This window comes from Notamacropus eugenii, chromosome 5 (genome assembly GCF_028372415.1).
Source record: "Notamacropus eugenii isolate mMacEug1 chromosome 5, mMacEug1.pri_v2, whole genome shotgun sequence".
Taxonomy (NCBI): Eukaryota; Metazoa; Chordata; class Mammalia; order Diprotodontia; family Macropodidae; genus Notamacropus; species Notamacropus eugenii.
This window is the reverse complement of record NC_092876.1, coordinates 186,478,632-186,497,116: the sequence shown is the minus strand read 5'-3', so window position 1 is coordinate 186,497,116 and position 18,485 is coordinate 186,478,632. Positions and strand designations below refer to the sequence as shown.

At 36.0% G+C, this 18,485-nt stretch overlaps 1 protein-coding gene across 5 annotated transcripts in view; it reads right to left on the bottom strand.

Moving 5' to 3' along the window:
- PARP4 (poly(ADP-ribose) polymerase family member 4) overlaps positions 1-18,485 on the bottom strand; it is a 118,258-nt gene that overhangs the window by 26,206 nt on the left and 73,567 nt on the right. For all 5 annotated transcript variants that reach the window (XM_072611653.1, XM_072611652.1, XM_072611651.1 and 2 more), the window contains exons 22-29: positions 16,665-16,860; positions 14,545-14,612; positions 12,678-12,865; positions 11,838-11,937; positions 8,209-8,379; positions 7,906-7,986; positions 3,502-3,582; positions 1,970-2,065 (exon numbers count right to left, since the gene is read on the bottom strand). In XM_072611653.1, the coding sequence (XP_072467754.1) occupies positions 1,970-2,065; positions 3,502-3,582; positions 7,906-7,986; positions 8,209-8,379; positions 11,838-11,937; positions 12,678-12,865; positions 14,545-14,612; positions 16,665-16,860 (981 nt within the window). The remainder of the gene's footprint in view (positions 1-1,969; positions 2,066-3,501; positions 3,583-7,905; positions 7,987-8,208; positions 8,380-11,837; positions 11,938-12,677; positions 12,866-14,544; positions 14,613-16,664; positions 16,861-18,485) is intronic.

Sequence of the window (18,485 nt, the reverse complement as noted above, 5' to 3'; positions counted from 1 at the left end):
ATTCATAATTAATGGGCAAGACCTGAAAGAAGATCCAGAGAAAGAGACTAAGAAGGAATGGTCAGACAGGTACAAGGAGAACCAGGAGTGTTAAGGAGAAGGGGGTGATCAAAGAAACCACACTGCTTATTGTGAAGAAGAGGGAGCACCTCAATGGAGATTGTAGTTCTGGTCAGAAACTAGGAGAGAGGAACTCCACAGCCTCAGGACCAAGGAAGCTGTGCCTGATAGTAATGAGGAGATCAGCAGGCCACTGTCATGCAGTGAGGCCAAAGGAGAGCTGCCCCAGTAGGGGTTACACACTTCCTCTGTAGAGTAGAACTAGCAAAAATAACACATAGTTGGCCCTACAGCTCCCACACATCTTCTTTATGTATGTGCTGACCATGTGTTCCACATTTCCCACTAGTGTTGGAATTTGAGGGGAAATGTGTTCTAATTTTATGGAGGAACTGGTTTATTAGAGGACAGCTAGGTGACACAATAGATAAAGCATCAAAGGGCTTGGGACTGGGAAGATCTGAATTCAAATTAAGCCTCATATACTTATTACCTGTGTGACCCTGGGCAAGTCACTTAATTGCTATCTACCTCATGTTTCTCATTTATAAAATGGGGAGAATAGCACCACTTACCTCCTAGGGCTGTTGGGAGGATCAAATGAGATAATATTTGTAAAGTATTTAGTATACTGCCTGACAAGTAATAAGTTAACATATAAATGTCAGCTATTATTTTCATAATTATCATCATTATTGTCATTGCAGTTGCTATTTTTCTTAAAGCTATGTTATTTCATTAGATGCTTTTGCTTTGAATGAATTGCATCTTCTGGTTAACTAATAAATGTAAACTTATCAAATGGGGGCTTGGGAGTTATGGTTTTGAGTGAGTTAACTTGGGATACTCTTGTCCGGGGGGATCCACTGTGTGATTTGATGCTATAGGTGCTAGGGATGCAAAAGATTAAAAAAGAGGATAAATTAAATTTTCCCTGCTCTCAAAGTATATACATTAGACTTTATAAAGAAAACTAAAATCTGTTCAATTGTATTATAACATATACATGAAATGTTATTATGCAAGTTGATGATCTCCCTGGAGTTAAGAAAAAGTTGAGTCAAAGAGTAAGAATTTGTCATTGTTTACCTAGGAAAGGTAGATTTGTCATTGTTTATCTGGAGAAGAAAATGGCGAATCACTCCAGTACCTCTGCCAACATAACCCCAAATGGGGTCACAAAGAGTCTCATGTGACTGAAAAACAACTGAACAACCTAGGAAAAGGGGTTGTCTTAGTTTGGACTACCCATATCAATTCTTTAGACAAAAATTTCCCTACAGTAAATTCAGCAGAACCTAACAGTGTTTTGCACTTAGTAGGAGCTTCATAAGTATTTGTTGAGTTCTAATCAAAGCATACTATTTTTATGGGAAAGTATATGCGTTGAGAATCAGCACAGGTTCATTGGTTCAGCTACCACAAAATTACCATCCGTCAATACCCATTACTCAGTGGGTAATATTAATCCTGCCATCAAGGTAATATTCTTCAGATACTATTTTCCCATCAGACCATCATATTCTAAGTATGATATAGGCTCAAAGACAGTACTCTAGACAAGTACTCTAGACTGCCTCACAAAGCTGAGGCAGTCAGCTATGCAAAGACTATCTCAAAAGATTGTGTTGAAGAAAGTACTTTGGAAGCTGGAAAACACTATGGGAATGTGATGTATTGTAATTTACTATTAATAAAATAATAGCTATATAACTTAATAATAAATCTATGCTTTGTAATATCCCAGAAAATATCTTTCCAGCAAAATGTCACTTAATTTTTTCACTTGGCCACATATTTAAAGTTCATGATAAATTTAATAACTATGGTTTAATAGATCTAAGTTTTGCTTATTTTCTTATTTAAGACAATTAAAATAATTTAATTTCCTATTAACAACAATACTTACCCTTTTTTCAACTGCCACAAAACTTGTAAATTGTGTCATAATAGAGTTCTCCTTGCTGAGTTTAATAATCAGAGACTTCAAAATTTGCTTCTTCATCTAGGTTGGAACATTTTAAATGGATAGCAATATTATACCAAACAGATGTATTTTGTATTCAAGGTGTACAGATACTTAATTCTATAGACACACACAGTATGTTCCTTTTCAATTCTGGTTTTTATCACTCAAACAGAATTCTAGAAAACTGTTTTCCTTTTAGATAAGGAAGTATGATTCTGTGTTCAGAAAGAACACTGAACTTGCAATCAATTTGGATTCAAGCTTTGGTGTTTCCACATTCTTCAATATGTCACTTAATCTCTCTTAGCTTTAGTTTCTTCTTCTATAAAATATATACAATGCTACTGACTTTTTATCTACTTCAGAGTTGATGTGAGAATTAAATAAGAATGTATATGAAAATCTTTTCTGAATTTAAATGCTCCTCAAATGTAAGATTTTATTATTGTTATCTATGAAACAGTTTTATGATCAATATTCCAAACAAAACATTCATGCAAAAGTTTTCATTTTTCACTTTTATAAGGTAGGTGACTCCATGTCACCCACCTAAAAGACCATTATCTGATCTGATAAATCATATTCAAAGGAATGACAAAGACCTTGATAAAAATAAAATAAGGAAAGCTGCCTAATCCAAGAACAAAACTAGAATATCTTGAAAATAATTTGTCAGTTTATTTATCCAAAAGTCTAATAATTTAGTGTTAGGTTAATTTAGGATCATCCTCCTTAAAAGCAACCTTTGCCTACCCATAGTATGGGGTTTTAGATAGCATTTATTCTATGTCAACACCTATGAAGTCAAGAAATCTGTCATAAGCTTTCACCTTTGGAAAGCATAGTTATAGATCTGTAGCTTCATGAATTCAAGAGGGAAATCTCTTTACAATAATAAAAATCTTTTGTCAAATATTTCTTAGGATCATAGAGACCCAGGGCTTGAAAGGACTTTAGTGATGATCTTGTCCAACCTTCTTATCCTATAGAGGAAAATGAAACCCAGAGAGCTTAGATGGCTTGTTCAAGCTCACATAAATAAGAAACAGGATTTGAACTCTAAGACCCTCAGTTAAGAACTCCTCCAAGTTCAACTAACTCTCTTTCCACTGGAGCCCAATATTACATATGCTCTTACTGTTACCCTTGTTTTACAGGACCAGAAATCTCCTTTAGTTTTCTTTTCAAATGAAAATTTAATAGAAGAGAATAAAGTGGGACTCTGTCTCTAAAAGACATAAAAAGAAATGAAGAACATTCTTCATCATGTGGTTGCTTCCATTATGGGATGAGATTATCTCTAAAGTTCCTTCCAGATCTCAATTCTATGATTCTATAATCCTCTTTAAGATAAATTCTTTTCACCCTAAAAAATATTTATTCAGATTATGTAACTTCACATATTGTTGGCTACATCAGTTAAAGGAAGATTTTCTAAAAATCAAAGCATATTTTCTATAGAAAGAACAAACCTCATGTTTTGTTTCATCCTCATGGAGTATTCCATCTTCATAATCTCTGATGATAGCTCTGGCTGTTAGCTTGTGAAGCATCTACATTTCAGGGGCAAAAGAAAATAACTGTAACTTTTCTTTGATTACCACTCCATATTCTCATGTTTTAAAAGTCATTAATTAATTTCCTTAGTTCCTTAATGTGATCATCTTTTTCTTTTCTTTTCTTTTCTTTTTTTTTTTAATAAACAAGTAGCAGATTTGTCCCTGTAACTTCCACCCAATGCTAGGAGGATGTCTACACAAATGTTCTCTTAGGAAAAAGAAAACATGGTAACCTAAAGATTTTTCTCCTCTCTCATAAAAAGAAATGGCCTCAGGAAATGACTTGGATGACTCTAAGTACCTGTTTTTGTTTTGTTTTCAAACTAATACTCCACTTTTACTGTTTATTTTTATTTTTTAAATTAAAATTTATTTTTAAGCATCAAAAATCTGTCTTATCTCCTCTCACCTATACTCTTCCAAACTGATAAAGAAAAACAAATCCCCAGTTATAAACAAATTCCTGTATTGGTCAAGTAAAAAAATGTCCACACTCTGTGTCCATTATCTCTCTATCAGAAAGGAGAGAACATTTCATCACAGATTCTCTGGAATCATGATTCCTTACTGCACGGATCAGAATTCCCAAGCCTTTCAAACTTGTTTGTTTTGTCAACAGTGTTGTCTTTGTGAAAAACATTCTCTTGGTTCTGCTCACCTCATTCTGCTTTGGTTCATATAAACGTTCCTAGGTTTCTCTGAAACCATCCCCTTCAACATTTCTTACAGCACAAAAATATTCCATCATCATTATAAACCACAGCATCCTGAGCCATTCTCAAATTGATGGGCCCACCTTCAATTTCTGGTTCTTTACCACCACCAAAAAAAGTTACTATAAATATTTTTGTACATCTTTAGAGTTTGTTTTGTTTTGAACTACTCCTTCCCTTAATTTACAATCCTCCACCTATTCCCCTCCTAGTTGCCTCCCTTTTCCTTCCTGTTTCCCTGTTGAATGAAATGTATTCTTATACGTAACTCTGTGTGTGTGTGTGTATTTTACCTTCTTTTGATCTGTTCAGATGAGAATGAAGTTCAAGTATTAATCACTCTTCCCACCCCTTCCTCATTATTTATGTGGATTTCTATTTCTGCATCCCAATTATCTGAGATAATTTCCCCCATTTTTCCCCCTCCCCTTCCTACCTATATATTCCTTTTCACCTCATTTTCCATTTTCCTGTTAAGATTATCAAAATATAAGAGAACCATCCCCAGGTGCACTGCCTAATTAGGCTCTTTCTATGACCTTTGATAGGCAGTTAGGTGGCCCAGTGGATACAGAACCAGGTCTGTAGTCAGGAAGACCTGAATTCAAAGCCAGTCTTATACACTTACTAGCTATGTGACACTGGACAAGTTATTTAAACCTGTTTGCCTCAGTTTCCTCATCTGTAAAATGAACTGGAGAAGGAAATGGCAAACCACTCCAGTAGCTTTTCCAAGAAAATCCCAAAAGGGGTCCTGAAACAACAGCACCACAACAACAAAATGACCTTTCATGATGATAGCAGTCTTAAGGGACATTTGTATCATCTCCTTTTTTTAGAACACAAACAGCTGGTCATTTTTCAGTTCCTTATTATTTCTCACTCATGTTTTCCTTTTTGTTTCTCTCTTAACTCCTGTGTTTGTACTTCAAATTCTCTATAGAACTCTGGTCTTTCGTCAGTAATGCTTGGAAGTTCTTTATTTCATTAAAATTCATTTTTTTCTCCTGTAGAATTATACTTAGGTTTGCTGGATAAATTATTCTTGATTGTAAGATTGTATTCTGTGTCTTATGTAATATTATATTCTAAGCTCTCTGTTCCTTTACAGTGGTAGCTACTAAAATGTATGTGATTTCTGATCATGGCTCCAAGGTATGTGAATTCTTTTCTTTTTCTGCTTGCAATATTTTTTCTTTGACTAGGAAGCTCTGGATTTTGGCTATGACATTTCTGGGAATTTTTATTTTGTTTTTTTTTTCCTCTAGAAAGTGACCTGTAGATTCTTTTTACTTCTATTGTAATGTTTGGTTCTAAGATATCTGGGCAAGTTTTCTTTTATGAGTGTTTGAAATATGATATCTAGGCTACTTTTTTGTTCTTGGCTTTCAGATAGTACAAATGATTCTTAAATGATATCTCCTCAATTTGCTTTCCAGGTGAGTTGTTTTTGCTATGAGATACATATCTTACATTTTCTTCTATTTTCAGTCCCTTGACTGCTTTAATATTTCTTATTGCTTCATGGATTCATTAACTTATATTTGGTTCATTATAATTTTCAGAGAGTTTGTTGCTTCAGCAAAATTTTATATTTTTTGCATCAAGCCATCAATTTCCTTTTCAATTCTTTCTTCCCTAACTCTCATTGCTTTTCCAATTTTACTCTAATGCTCTTATTTAGTTCATAAGAAAAATTTAAACTATTAAAAACCTCTTGTTTCATCTCTTGCGGGAATTCTAGGTGAACTTCCCCATGCCAAATTTTTCTTTGAGGATTTACTTATAAATACTTTAGAGGCATTCTCTTCTTCTGAGGTTGTATATTGAGCATTACTATCACTATAATTAATAGACTTTTATGGTGGGATTTTTTTTTTTGCTCAGTTTTTCCATCCTACTTCCTGACTGTGGACTTTATGTTAGGTCAGGCTCTCTGTCCTTACAGAAAAAATATCTGGGTTGGTCTTGTTGCTGCTTTCCTGACACACTAAGTTATTCTAGGGACAGCTCATGCCGGGGGACTGCAAGCTTTCAGTGCTCCTGGAGTGGTCTGATCCAAGGCAAGGTCTATTTTCTGCCCTCCTGGTCTGATCTCCACAGAGTCTTGACTTGGGATTTGGTCTGAGCAAATACAACTGTGGTTCTATCCCAACTGGAGTTCCAGTAGACTACTGTCAGATTCTGCCACTACTGACCAGGTGAAAATTGCTGGTTCATAATGAAAGAAGTGAGGCTTTTCTTAAGTCTTGGCTTTTTGCTCTGGTTATTCAGTTGCAAGCTTAAGCCTAGACTGGGAAATTAAGTTAGAACTGAAACCCTGTTCTCTTCTTTTCCTGGGGTCAAAACCACACAGCTGCAGGTTGCTTCTGAACTTTGCTCCTTGTTTGGTACATAGCATAGGACACTTCTTCTTATCCAAGAATGCCATCCTGGATCTATGACCCAGAACTAGATAGTGAGCCACAAAGTTGTTAGTTATCATCCCTTCCTGTACCCTTCACAAGGTTAGACTTCTCTTTGCTAGAGTTGGAACCTCTTATTGACCAGGGACATAGCTTCTCTTGCTGGAATTCTCTGTGTAGCCATTCCTGGCTAGACCCCCATCACTGGTGTCTACAGACCTCTTTGTCTATCATCCTATGCTGACCTAGACTGGAAAAAATTACTGTTATTTTTTTTTCCATTCAGAACTCAGTCTGGTGCATTTCCTGGATTTGTTTGGAGATATTGCAAGGGTTTGGGGGTGGGGGAAGTTCTTCTCTATCCTGTTTTCTGATATTCCATCTCCTCCAGAATTTGTTTTCAATAAAGTTTCAACTCTTACCCTCTCTTACTATAATGGCAGTTAGAAAAAAAGTATAGTTGTATAAATGAGGTTTTTACTTACCAAAAACAAATAATTCCTATATTACATAGATTATTAATAAATATAAAGAAGGTTGCCTAATACATTTTATGAGGCAAATATAGTGTTAATTTTAAAACCAGGTAAAGATAACACTAAAAAAGAAAATAAAGATCAATTCTCTAATGAATATGCAAAATATTCAATAAAATATTAGTATAATATAGCAACATATTAAGAAAATTATCATTATCAAGTACGGTTTATATTAGGCAAGTAATCTAAACTCTCTGTGCTTCACTTAGATAATGATAATAATACTACTTACACTTCAGAGGGTTTTTGTGAGCAAAGCATTTTATAAATCTTGAAGTACATTATACAGGTGAATTTTTCTTTACTGAATAAAATTTAATTTTGACTAAGTCAGAAAGCTTCTAAACTAGTAGTAGAAACAAAATGGATATGAATTTTACCTCAACAGGTAAGTAAAATATGTGAGTTACTTGATATACTATTATTCAACTAAATGCTTATAGGTGTAGAAAAGTCAGCCTATATGTCCAGACAATTACTTCCATGAGTGAGATACTTAGATTTTTAATATGAAACTGAAATAAAAAATATTAAGTACATGGTATATATATATATATATATATATGTATATATAATGACTAAGTATATGTTTATTAAACTATAAAATTATGAAAAATGATTACTATCACAGGTATATATACATGAAGTCTTGAATCTTACAGTTCCAGTTGTTTTCTGTAGTTCAGTAGTTGATACCATGGTGTGAAATTCTCTCTCTTGAATTAAAGCATTTAGGATGGCCTGAAGGACATTAAAAAAAGAGGTATCACATTCCCAATACCTTTAGCAATGATTTTCCCAATGATTAACAATGAACAATTCTCCAAGTGAAGATAGAAGCAAAAAGCCCTTTCCCTTACTTGGAAAACATATCCATCAAAGAGGAGAGTTTCAAAACAAGCTGTGGATTAGTTGGCTGCGTATTCAAACATCCAACCTGTGCTTCTTTGGACCACTACTTACCTGTGTACAATGAGGAATGAATCCATACACAAGCAGTCTATCATTGTTAAATAAGGCCTGGATTTCTGTGGGAGCCTGAATGGGTTCCGGTGAATTTAGATTCAGCTGTTGCCATTTAATAGACACAGAGCTGCATCCTGGAGAAAATATTCTTGTCATCTGGTCTTCAATCTATTTAGAAAGGAAAATAAAGGTGGATTAAGTCTTGATTTTACTCCATAAAAAAGGAACTTTCACGCTAATTTAATATATTTATATTCTCATGATTTTACAGTTTTCTTTCTTGTTCTATACAGAAAGAAAACATTGGGATAAATTTGGCAAATGCCCCTTGAAAATTATTACAGTGTCACTGTTACTTTATATACACTGCAATGCCTTCATTAATTTCTCTAGTATTCAGTCTTCACAGTAGCTTTCAGTTACAATATTCACTCTAATAATATAGGTATTATGTAATGCTTAGCTTGATGATTGTTAAAAGGCACTTTATTATAAAGCACAGGCAATCAAATGACCTGTGGGAGAATCATTCAACAAATACTTTTAATCTACTGTACGCAGGGTAAATGGCAAAGACCAATACAGGGGAAAGAGGCCTGGACTGGTAGTTTGGAGATAAAGGATCTAATTCTGGCTCTATGTCCCAGTAAGTCACTGAGTATTTCTGGGCACACCTAAGATTTAGGGGTGGAAGGAATGCGAGAAGTCATCTCTAGTTCAACCCTTCATTCTACTAACTGGGAACCTGAGGTTCAAAAAGGTTAAGTGACATGCCCGAGGTCACATACATGACAAGCAGGATTTGAACCCAGATCCTGTGACACCAAAACTAGTGATCTTTCCTCTGTATCACCTGTTGGACCAAATGATTACTAAGGTTCTTTCTGGACCTAAACTTCTGTGATTCTATGGCAGGTGACTCAGGGAATTCACCTAGGGACTATTCTGCCCCTTTTCAGATTTTCATTTTATTCCTTCTCCTACAGTGAAGAAAGAGTTAACCTTTATTCTTCTGGATAGTAATCCTGTCTGGTCTCTATTTTATTTAATTCTTCTCTTAATTCTGTCTTGTACTAAACACAAAAAAAGAACATCTTGATTTTCAAAACATAAAAATGAATTTTAAATTGCAATTTATTTTTATATTTGACATGATTAAAAGAGCTCAGACTTCCAAAATTAGAAAAGTGATCCAAGTCAGAATTATAAGTTATATGTACATAGTGCTTTGAGGCTGATAAAGCGCTTGTCTCATAAGGCCCTTTAAGTACTATGATCTCCATTTTACAGATGAGGAAATTGCAGTTCAGTGAATTTGGAGTATCAGGTCTCAAATAGATTTTAGTAAGAAGGGCCTTCAGAGGCCATCCAATCCTTTTTTCCTCCATATTGAAATTAAGAATGGTAGATGTAAAGCTGAAAGGGACCTCAGATGCCATCTAGCCAAACCCTTTCAAATTTTACCCAAGGAAAGTGAAGTTCAGGGAAGTTTATTGTGGCTTGTCCAAGGTCATTCTGGTAGTATCAGAAGCAGAATTTGAACCCAGGGCCCTAAGTCAGGGTTCTCTCCATTGTACCACAATGCTTCCTTCCTTATTCCCAATCAAAGCCTCTTTTCATTACATCAGTCATAAAGGACTCCAGAGTCCTTTCTTGTGGTTTGTACAAGGTGTAGTTACTGAGTAATGAAACTAGTTTTTAACAAACATAGACCAATGAATATAATAACAAATGATATTGATATATTGTTTTAATGTTTGCCCAAAGTTTTACATGCAACATCATATGTGGTTGTCATAATATCACCAGGTCAATTATTATTCACTTTGTACACATGAAAAAACTGGAATTTAGAGGTTATATGACTTGTCCAAAGTCATACAGCTAGTGAGTGTCTAAGATGGCATCAAGCTGAGGGCTTCCTGACTCCAGATACAGTGTTCTTGGTTGTTGTCCTTCATTCTCAGAGGATCAAAATGGCATCACTATGCCAGAGTCAAGTTACAGTGTGTCCAACTGCGGCTGATCAGACCAATATGAGCTCAGAATGTTCTACCACAGGTCAGGAACAAATAGTTGATGTGAACATTTGGGGTGGATTCTCTAAATTTGCACATCTTACGTTTCCTTCGAACTGTTTCAATTCTGTTTTGCTCATAGAGCAAAGCCCTTTCTCTGATGAGGGCATGTCATGCTGTGCGGTCCTGCACCAGTGTCTCCCATGTCACACAACCAATTCCAAAGTTCTCAAGAGAGACCTTGAGAATGTCCGTGTATTGTTTCTTCTGACCACCATGTGAGAGTATACGCTGTGTGAGTTCTCCATAAAATAGTCTTTTTGGCAAGTGAATATCTGGCATTTGAACAACATGGCCAGAGCACTGGAACTGTGCTTTCTGGAACAGAGCTTGAATACTTAGCAGTTTAGTTTGAGAAAGGACCTTAGTGGCTAGTGATCCTGTCAGGTGATCTTCAGAATCTTCCTAAGACAATTCAAATGGAAACGATTAAGTTTCCTTGCCTGGCACTAGTAAACTGTCCAGGTTTCACAAGCATACAACAATGGGAGCACAATAGTCCTGTAAACTTTCAGCACAATTCAAAAGCCACTTTCTCCTGGAAGCCTTCCCTGATTCCCTAAGTTAGTAATTAGCTACCCTGTACCCCCTTCAGACATGCATAGCACCTTATATCTCTCACTGAGGTTACTTTGTCTTACAGTTACTTTTTATGTGTCATAGTCTCAGTTTCATTCATTTCATAGGGCCTAACTATATCCTAATGAAGGACAGTAGCTATGAAATGAATATAGAGAAGGGAACAGATGTGAGAGATACTGTGGAGGTAGGATTGGATTTGGGAAGCAAATAAGAGTGAGGAGGAAAGGGCGACTTTCAAATTGTAAACCTGGATAACTAGAAGAATCCTGGTGTCTTTGACAGAAACAGGAAAATTAGGAGGAAGGGTGGGTGTACAGAATGAAAGAAATTTGAGAAGTCCAGCTGGCACTGGATGTTTATAGAATAAGGACCAATATAATTATTGATGAGCCTGGAGACAGGCTCATCAATAGAAGGCTAGTCAACAACTAATGATTTTTTGGTCTTTTTTTTTTTTTTTTTGTAACTCAGGATGATTATCTACCAAAGAGGCAAAGGATTGTGATCCATGTCAGGAGAGAGAATTCTTACACCAAAGAAGTCAGGGATCCATCAAGTTATAACTCCTTTCTTCATACTAGATTATAGGATCCATGAGGCCAAGGACCAGAGCTTATCTAAACTTTCTGTCTTCTCCAAGTCTTAGCACAGTGTAGAGAACTTAACAAATAAACCTATATAGAATAGATACTTAATATATATTTATGGAATTGAATGGAACCTTTAGAGTAATGTCAGGAAACAAAGAGTGACAGACTTTGCATGAATGACCTTTGTGGGCATTTTATATTTATTCAAGGACTAAAAAAAAGGAAGTGATTTACTATGATTATATAGATAGACAGCTCAGAGATCCATTTCACTGACTGTTGCATAAGAGTTAAAACACACATAATTAGTGCTTATAATATTTCATATTCCCATAGGTATACCTGAAAAAAAGAATGAAAAAGTGAAGAAACTTACCTGTTTTTTCCAACTATATTTAGATTTTGTGTTAAAGTATTCAAATGCTCCAGCACCATACTGGGACAAGGCCCTCAGGATATGACGATTTGCAGTGGACCTGGTCAAATTTTAAAGGTTTAGTTTCAAAGATTTATGAAAATAATTTCAAGAATCTTTACAATGAGGCATGTCAAAGCTCAAAATATCAACAAAAGAAAGCACATGGCATCAACAGATGGTGCCATGCCCTTCTGGGTGGTTTTGGGATTTGTAATTCAAAGGAAATAAAACAAACCACATTAGGGAAAACATAGATAAATTTCTCAGATTAATGGATTTGTGCTTATCTTTCTCAACAAAACAATTGAAAAATGGTGATAACAGATGGTCTTTCAGATCATACTTCTTTCTAAATAGGGATTAGTTTCTTTTCAACCAGAAGTAGCGGTGGGGAATGAAATGATAGTTACCACTTATACCTACTCCCAAATAATGTCTGACTCCAATCCAAATACCAAGGAAAAGCAAACACCTTCTCCTTCCCTCAGCTTCTGTAACCCTGCTCTCTCCCAGTTCTTCTCCAGCCTATCTGAATCCTTCCTAGTTTTTTTGGCTGATCTGTCATCCATTCTATGCCTCCTAATCAACGAAATATCTTTGGTCCTCTTCTTTCTTAAGTCTTTCCTTTGGGTATCTGCTCTAAAACTGGTTCCTTTATCTTTTGGAAGTCATCTCTGTAACCCATCCATTCTGTCCTAATTCCCTAAATTTCAGTCCTGTGACACCAACTGTCTGCTGTACCCTCGCCCTGCCCCATTTCCCATTTCCTATTTACATAATGATTTTTCTTGCGCTTACCCAATGCCACATGTAAATAAGCGGGTGTGTCTAACATTTCTTCTTACAATCTGCAGTGTCAGGCTCTCATTCTGGATATGCCCATCAGACAGAAGAAGTATGTTTCGCATCCCTTGAGAAGGGTAAAGTAAGTTTAAAAAGTGCAGGGTTTTCCAGAAGTCGGTGTTTCCCATAGTAGGTGTAGCAGACTGGAAAAAATGAAAAGAAAGCAAGTTTCATTCACACTTTGTAAACTTGTTATTAAATATTTCTTCATTTGAGGATACTTGCTTCTTTAGAGGGGCATCCCCTTATTTTTTCAATACATACTTTTTAAAATGATATATTTGCTACTGTATCTGGAAAGAACAGTTAGATGAATATCATTTCCACTTCTGCACTATGAACTTACAAAATGAGAATTTTCGCGTTTCCTTTTAGATAACTAGAAAATACAAGCACTCTCTTTAAGTGCCTAAATTAAGTGAGAATATATCCTTTTGTTGCTGCTTGTTTTTAATAAGTCATTATACACTTCACTTTAAATATCCACAAAGTCAATTAAACTTACATTTGCTATTAATTAAACTTTTTAATAAAACATACCAATGTAAATTTACCTTTGCCCCCAACTTATAAATTGTCCCATTAATACCCTCTGTGAATAGTGCTTTTTAAAGACAAAAGGAAAGAACTGCTATCAAATGCTATTTTTACTTGTATCATGGTTGCTCTTATTTAGTGACTGCAATCTTATTTTAGAGTGAGAAAATAGGGAAAAAGAATTTCCCCTGAATAAAAGTAACAAGAGCTCTTTGTGGCTGCTAGTCTCAAATTGCACATCATACATTAGACTCTTTACAGACCAATTGTTCAGGCCCCTTGCTTAATTGGTTTACCTCCCCATCTGTGACTGACTCTGTAAAAATTATCTCCTGTCTTAAGTTGCCTCTCTACCAAACATTACCAAAGCTAGCCTTCCTGCTTACGCATCTATAACTATGTCATCTATTCCTCCTTCCTACCTTTTTATATAATGGCCACTGTCACATACTGGTTGGAATGCTTTTTCCAGATTGGAAAAACCAGCATCAAAAGTACAAAAGCTACACAAGTAAATGGCATAGTACCAGGAAATACGACAAAAACAGCGATGTATACCCAGGGCCTCAGGGAGAAGACTGCTAAACCCTAGGAATGTCACTGAAATTTCATAGACAAAGATTCAGGAGATTAAGAAAGAATGTTTTATGGGAAAGGGTCCCACATGTACAGAAATATTTATAGCAGCTCTTTTTGTGGTGGTCAAAAACTGGAAATCAAGGGGATGTCCATCAGTTGGGGAATAGCTGAATAAATTATAGTACATGAATGTAATGGAATACTATTGTGCTATAAGAAATGATGAACAGGAAGACTTCAGAGAGCCCTGGAAAGACTTATATGGTCTGATGCTGAGCAAAAGGAGCAGAACCTCCTGCACAGCAACGACCATAGTGTGTGAGAGTTTTTTCTGGTATATTTAGTACTTCATTGCAATGCAAGGACTTAAAAAATTCCCAATGGCTCTTCCACACCCAGAGAAAGAACTATGGAATTCAATCGCAGAATGAAGCAGACCATTCTCTTTTGTATTATGTTTTATGATTTCTCCCATTGATTTTAATTCTTCTGTGCAACATAACTAAGGTAAAAATGTATTTAATAGGAATGTGTATGTAGAACCTATATAAAATTGTATGCTATCTCAGGGAGGGAATGGGGAGGGAGGGTGGAAGGAAGGAGGTGGAGGGAGGGGAAAAAATCTAAGCTATATGGAAGTGATTGTAGAACACTGAAAACAAATAAAATAATTTTAAAAAATAAAATAAGAAAGTGTTTTACTCACCATAATGAACTCTGTCAGTTTAGGATTGCTTGTGGAGTACTTAGGATATGAAAATAATTCATTATAATCTGTATAATGAAATGTTTGAAATTTCTGTTAAATATTTATTCCAGTAACTTCTAGCACAGTACCATTATATGATTTTATTTCTATCATTTAAAAATGTCTTACAGTTTTATTTATATACATTTATTTGGTTGGGCCTCGCTTTTGGGAAATTATATATATATAAAAATAATCTTAATTTGTAATTGTGACAGGAGACTGACCTATGAGGGCCAGTCCTCAGTGTGTGTATGGGGGACTTATGGATACTTGATGAACCCATTTCTAGAAGTTCAAGATGATGTGGAACAAAGGTGTGTAGCTCTTCACTAAGCACTGGCAAATGCTTATTCTGTGACTGTTTCCTGCCTACTTACTGCATAGTGAAAAATGACCTTTTGATTTGGGGCTGAGCAGAAAATGAGGGTGCATACATATGAGGCCCTAACACAAAAAATAATTTTTCCTTCCCACTGGTGGTCTTGAAACATGAGGAAATCTTTGATGTCTGGAGAGCCACTGTTGGTGGGGGGGGAAGGGTGTCCTTTTTTTCTCTCTTACTTTGCTGGCTGGTGAGTGTATAGTCTATAAAGTAAGCCTATATTTGGGATGGGGCTACCTCTTGTTTATATTTTCTATCTGTTGGTACAGGGCTTTTTGAGACATTATCAATACTGTGCTGGTCCCACCACAAATTCTGAGAGCACCTTTCAGAAGAAAAGAAAGGATCCAGAGGCTCTGTAGCTTCATCCTTGTGAGGTACTGTGGCCATGTATGTTTTCTATATGTGTGCCTCCTTGTGATTGTGTTTTAAATTCATGCCCATTCTTTTCTCCTTTGCCCCAAACTATGGATGTATTTGTGGGAGAATGTGCCCCTGGTGTTAGGGGAAATGCTTTGAAATTACTGTCCTTGTGATGTCATTTGACTAAAGAATTGAGTTTGCTCGCTGATTGTTAAGGGAGATCTCACCAGTGGAGGCACATATGAGGCAGTGTTAGGAAGCTATCTGCCCACAGGTTTTCTTCTAGAACCCTAAAAGTACTAGTATCAACCCTGTGAAGTTCCAACCTCCCAGTATCAGTGGGAGTCAGGCAATGGCACTTGATAGGCTTAAAAAAAATAAAGATAAATTAGGGGGTACCAAAAGGATTCACCCTAGGAGTCCTTTCAACAGACAATTTTGCCACCACATTTTATACAGAAAATCACTAATTCAGAACTCAATTATTATGTAAAACAAGGTTTGTCTATATCTCAAATGGCCCTTTATGTTTCTATAAAAGCAGTAAGACTATGCCTCCCCCTCTGGTCCTCCCCAGTGTTCATATTACTTGGCCAACACTAAGGCAGAGAAGGAAGCTCTTTTAGAATGTCATGGACACACAGACTGATGGAGCCAAGAGTTCCACTCCATCCTATTATATGTGTCTTGCCTCCTCTTTAGAATCAGTGCCTGGCTCTTTTTCTATTATGACTCTTTCCCCACCTGGTGAAGATCTGATTACATATCTTTTAATAGCATATGTTCCTCAAATAGAACTACAACCTCACAGTGTCCAGGAGTTCTTCACCTTTTTTATGTCATGCACCCTTCTGGAAGTCTGGAGAGACCTATGGAGCCCTTCTTTGAACGATGTTTTTAAATAATGGAAGAAAACACCAAATGTAAGAGGTGAGTGAAAATAAAAATGTGATTTTTCTGTTTCTATCTAAATTCATAGACCCTCAAATCAGTCCATGGACCCCAGGTTAAAAATCCTTGTGGCAGATTCAGAGAATGCTAGAGTTGAAAGAGATCATAGTGTCATCTAGTTCAGCCTGTGCTCAGACAGGAGTTTTCTCTACAACATCCTCCACTGATGGTTATCCTGCTTCCAGTTCAGATCTCCGATAAGGTGGAGCCCATTGCCTCTCGAGGGTGTACACTACACTTTCTGACAACTCTAATGCTTGGGCAATTTCCCCTTGTGATTTTCTTGTCAAAGCAATTCATGTCCTTTTTTACTCTTTTACTTTTTCATTTTAATTTTAGAAAGACATACTGTCAGAGCGTAAAATAATGGAAAACTTACTTGTGCCAAACTTGATAATGTTTACTTTTTGCTTCTCGTGGATGAGAGACACAGCATGTAAGGCAATTTGCTTTGCTTGCAGTAATTCTGAGCCCTCCATAGAATTAGAACAATCCAGACAAATAATAACTTCACTAATTTGGGTCTTTTCAGGTAGAACGGTACTGAAATCTGGATGGAACACAAGCATGCAGGCCTAGGAGGAGGAGGAAGACAATGGCTGAAATATAGCAGATGCATCTTATAACTTCAACTGGAAATGAAAAGTTTTTATTATGAGAGAAATTATTTTACTATTCTATGAATAAACAATTATTAAACTGGTATCCAAGCTTTTCTCCTTTGTTTTCTCATTTAAGGTCCAGCTCCTGTAAAGTCAGTCTCTGAAGGACATGACTGATAGATGACATTGCCCTAGTCCTCAAGGAATATTCTCCTCAATCTTGGGCAATACCCCACCTCTGTTGCGTGTAAACAGAATCTAGTCAGGGAGAGATCCCTCCCCTGGGGGAAATGGGGCTCTGTCCCTGTACCCCTCCATTAGAGTTTAGGGTTACTCAGCTCATGAAGGAGAAAACCAACTAGAGTGGTCTGGATGGAGATGGATTCCCCTGTCCAGATTGCTAGAGGCAGCTGAGTCTTATGATAAAGCTATGTTCTCAGAAGGAGAAGATGAAGACTCCTAGCTCAAATCCTCCTTAAATGTCCACCAATCTGGGTTGATTTTCACTTGTGAGGGGCATTCCTTTTTACAAAGGTATTTAAGATATTCAGTGTCTTCATGAGTTTGTCTTTGATTACTTAGACCATCAATTTGTTGATTTTTCAGCTAGCCTAATAAATTATTAATTTTCCAGAAATTCTGTCTCTTGGGTTGTCATTCATTAAAATTATGACTTTCAGTTGGTCTTCCATTTAAAAATGAAAATAATTTTTACTTTGCTACTTGAGGTATTGAGTTCATAAAATTTAATTGTAAAGGACTGATAGAATTCTAGTTTCAAATTCCAAAATGAAAAAGGCAAAATGAAGCTGAATAACATAAAAAGAAACAGAATTACACAATAAAAATAACAGAGTGAAGTGACCAAAATCAGAAGAACAATTTATGCAATAACAATGAGAAATTAATTATTTCTCATACTTAATAACTAATTATTGAATCAGAACCAAGGTTTTTTCCCTTTTCTGCTTTCTCATCCAGAAACCAATCAGTTTAGGAAATTTTTCTTAAAGATTTACCCAGACCAAGATCTAAAAAGACAGTAAAAGAAATTGTAAGTTTAAGCTAATGGGTGTACTCTCACTCCTTCTGTTTGGTCAGGCAGATCTGGGAAAATGTGGATACTCTCTTTTGTCAGACAAGTGAATAGGGAAACTGGTGTCAAGATTTGGGTGACATTGGTCACATGCCCTAAACCCTCATTTTAATATAGCCCACCTCCTATTCTAATATTTATTCCCTTGTTGACCAATTAGAGTTGATTTTCACCTTCAGGTGCACTTCTCTTTCAAAGCACTTAGAAATTTCAAAGGTTCAAAGGTTGAGTCTCTTTTGGCTACCAAGCAGACAATGAATCTGTTTTTGTTGACTGCTTTCTAGATATAGTCAATAAAACTGATTTTAATTTAACCAGAAACTTGGTCTCTCAGAACTTTTAAATCATCACAACAATACTGGAAAGAAAAAGATCTTGAGAAGATTAAGAATTCTGGGCTAAGCAATGACTAACTATGGTTCCAGAGACCTGATGAAGTGTGACCCCTTCTTTCTGAAACAGAGTCAATGAACTCAAGGTACAGAATAACACATACAATTTC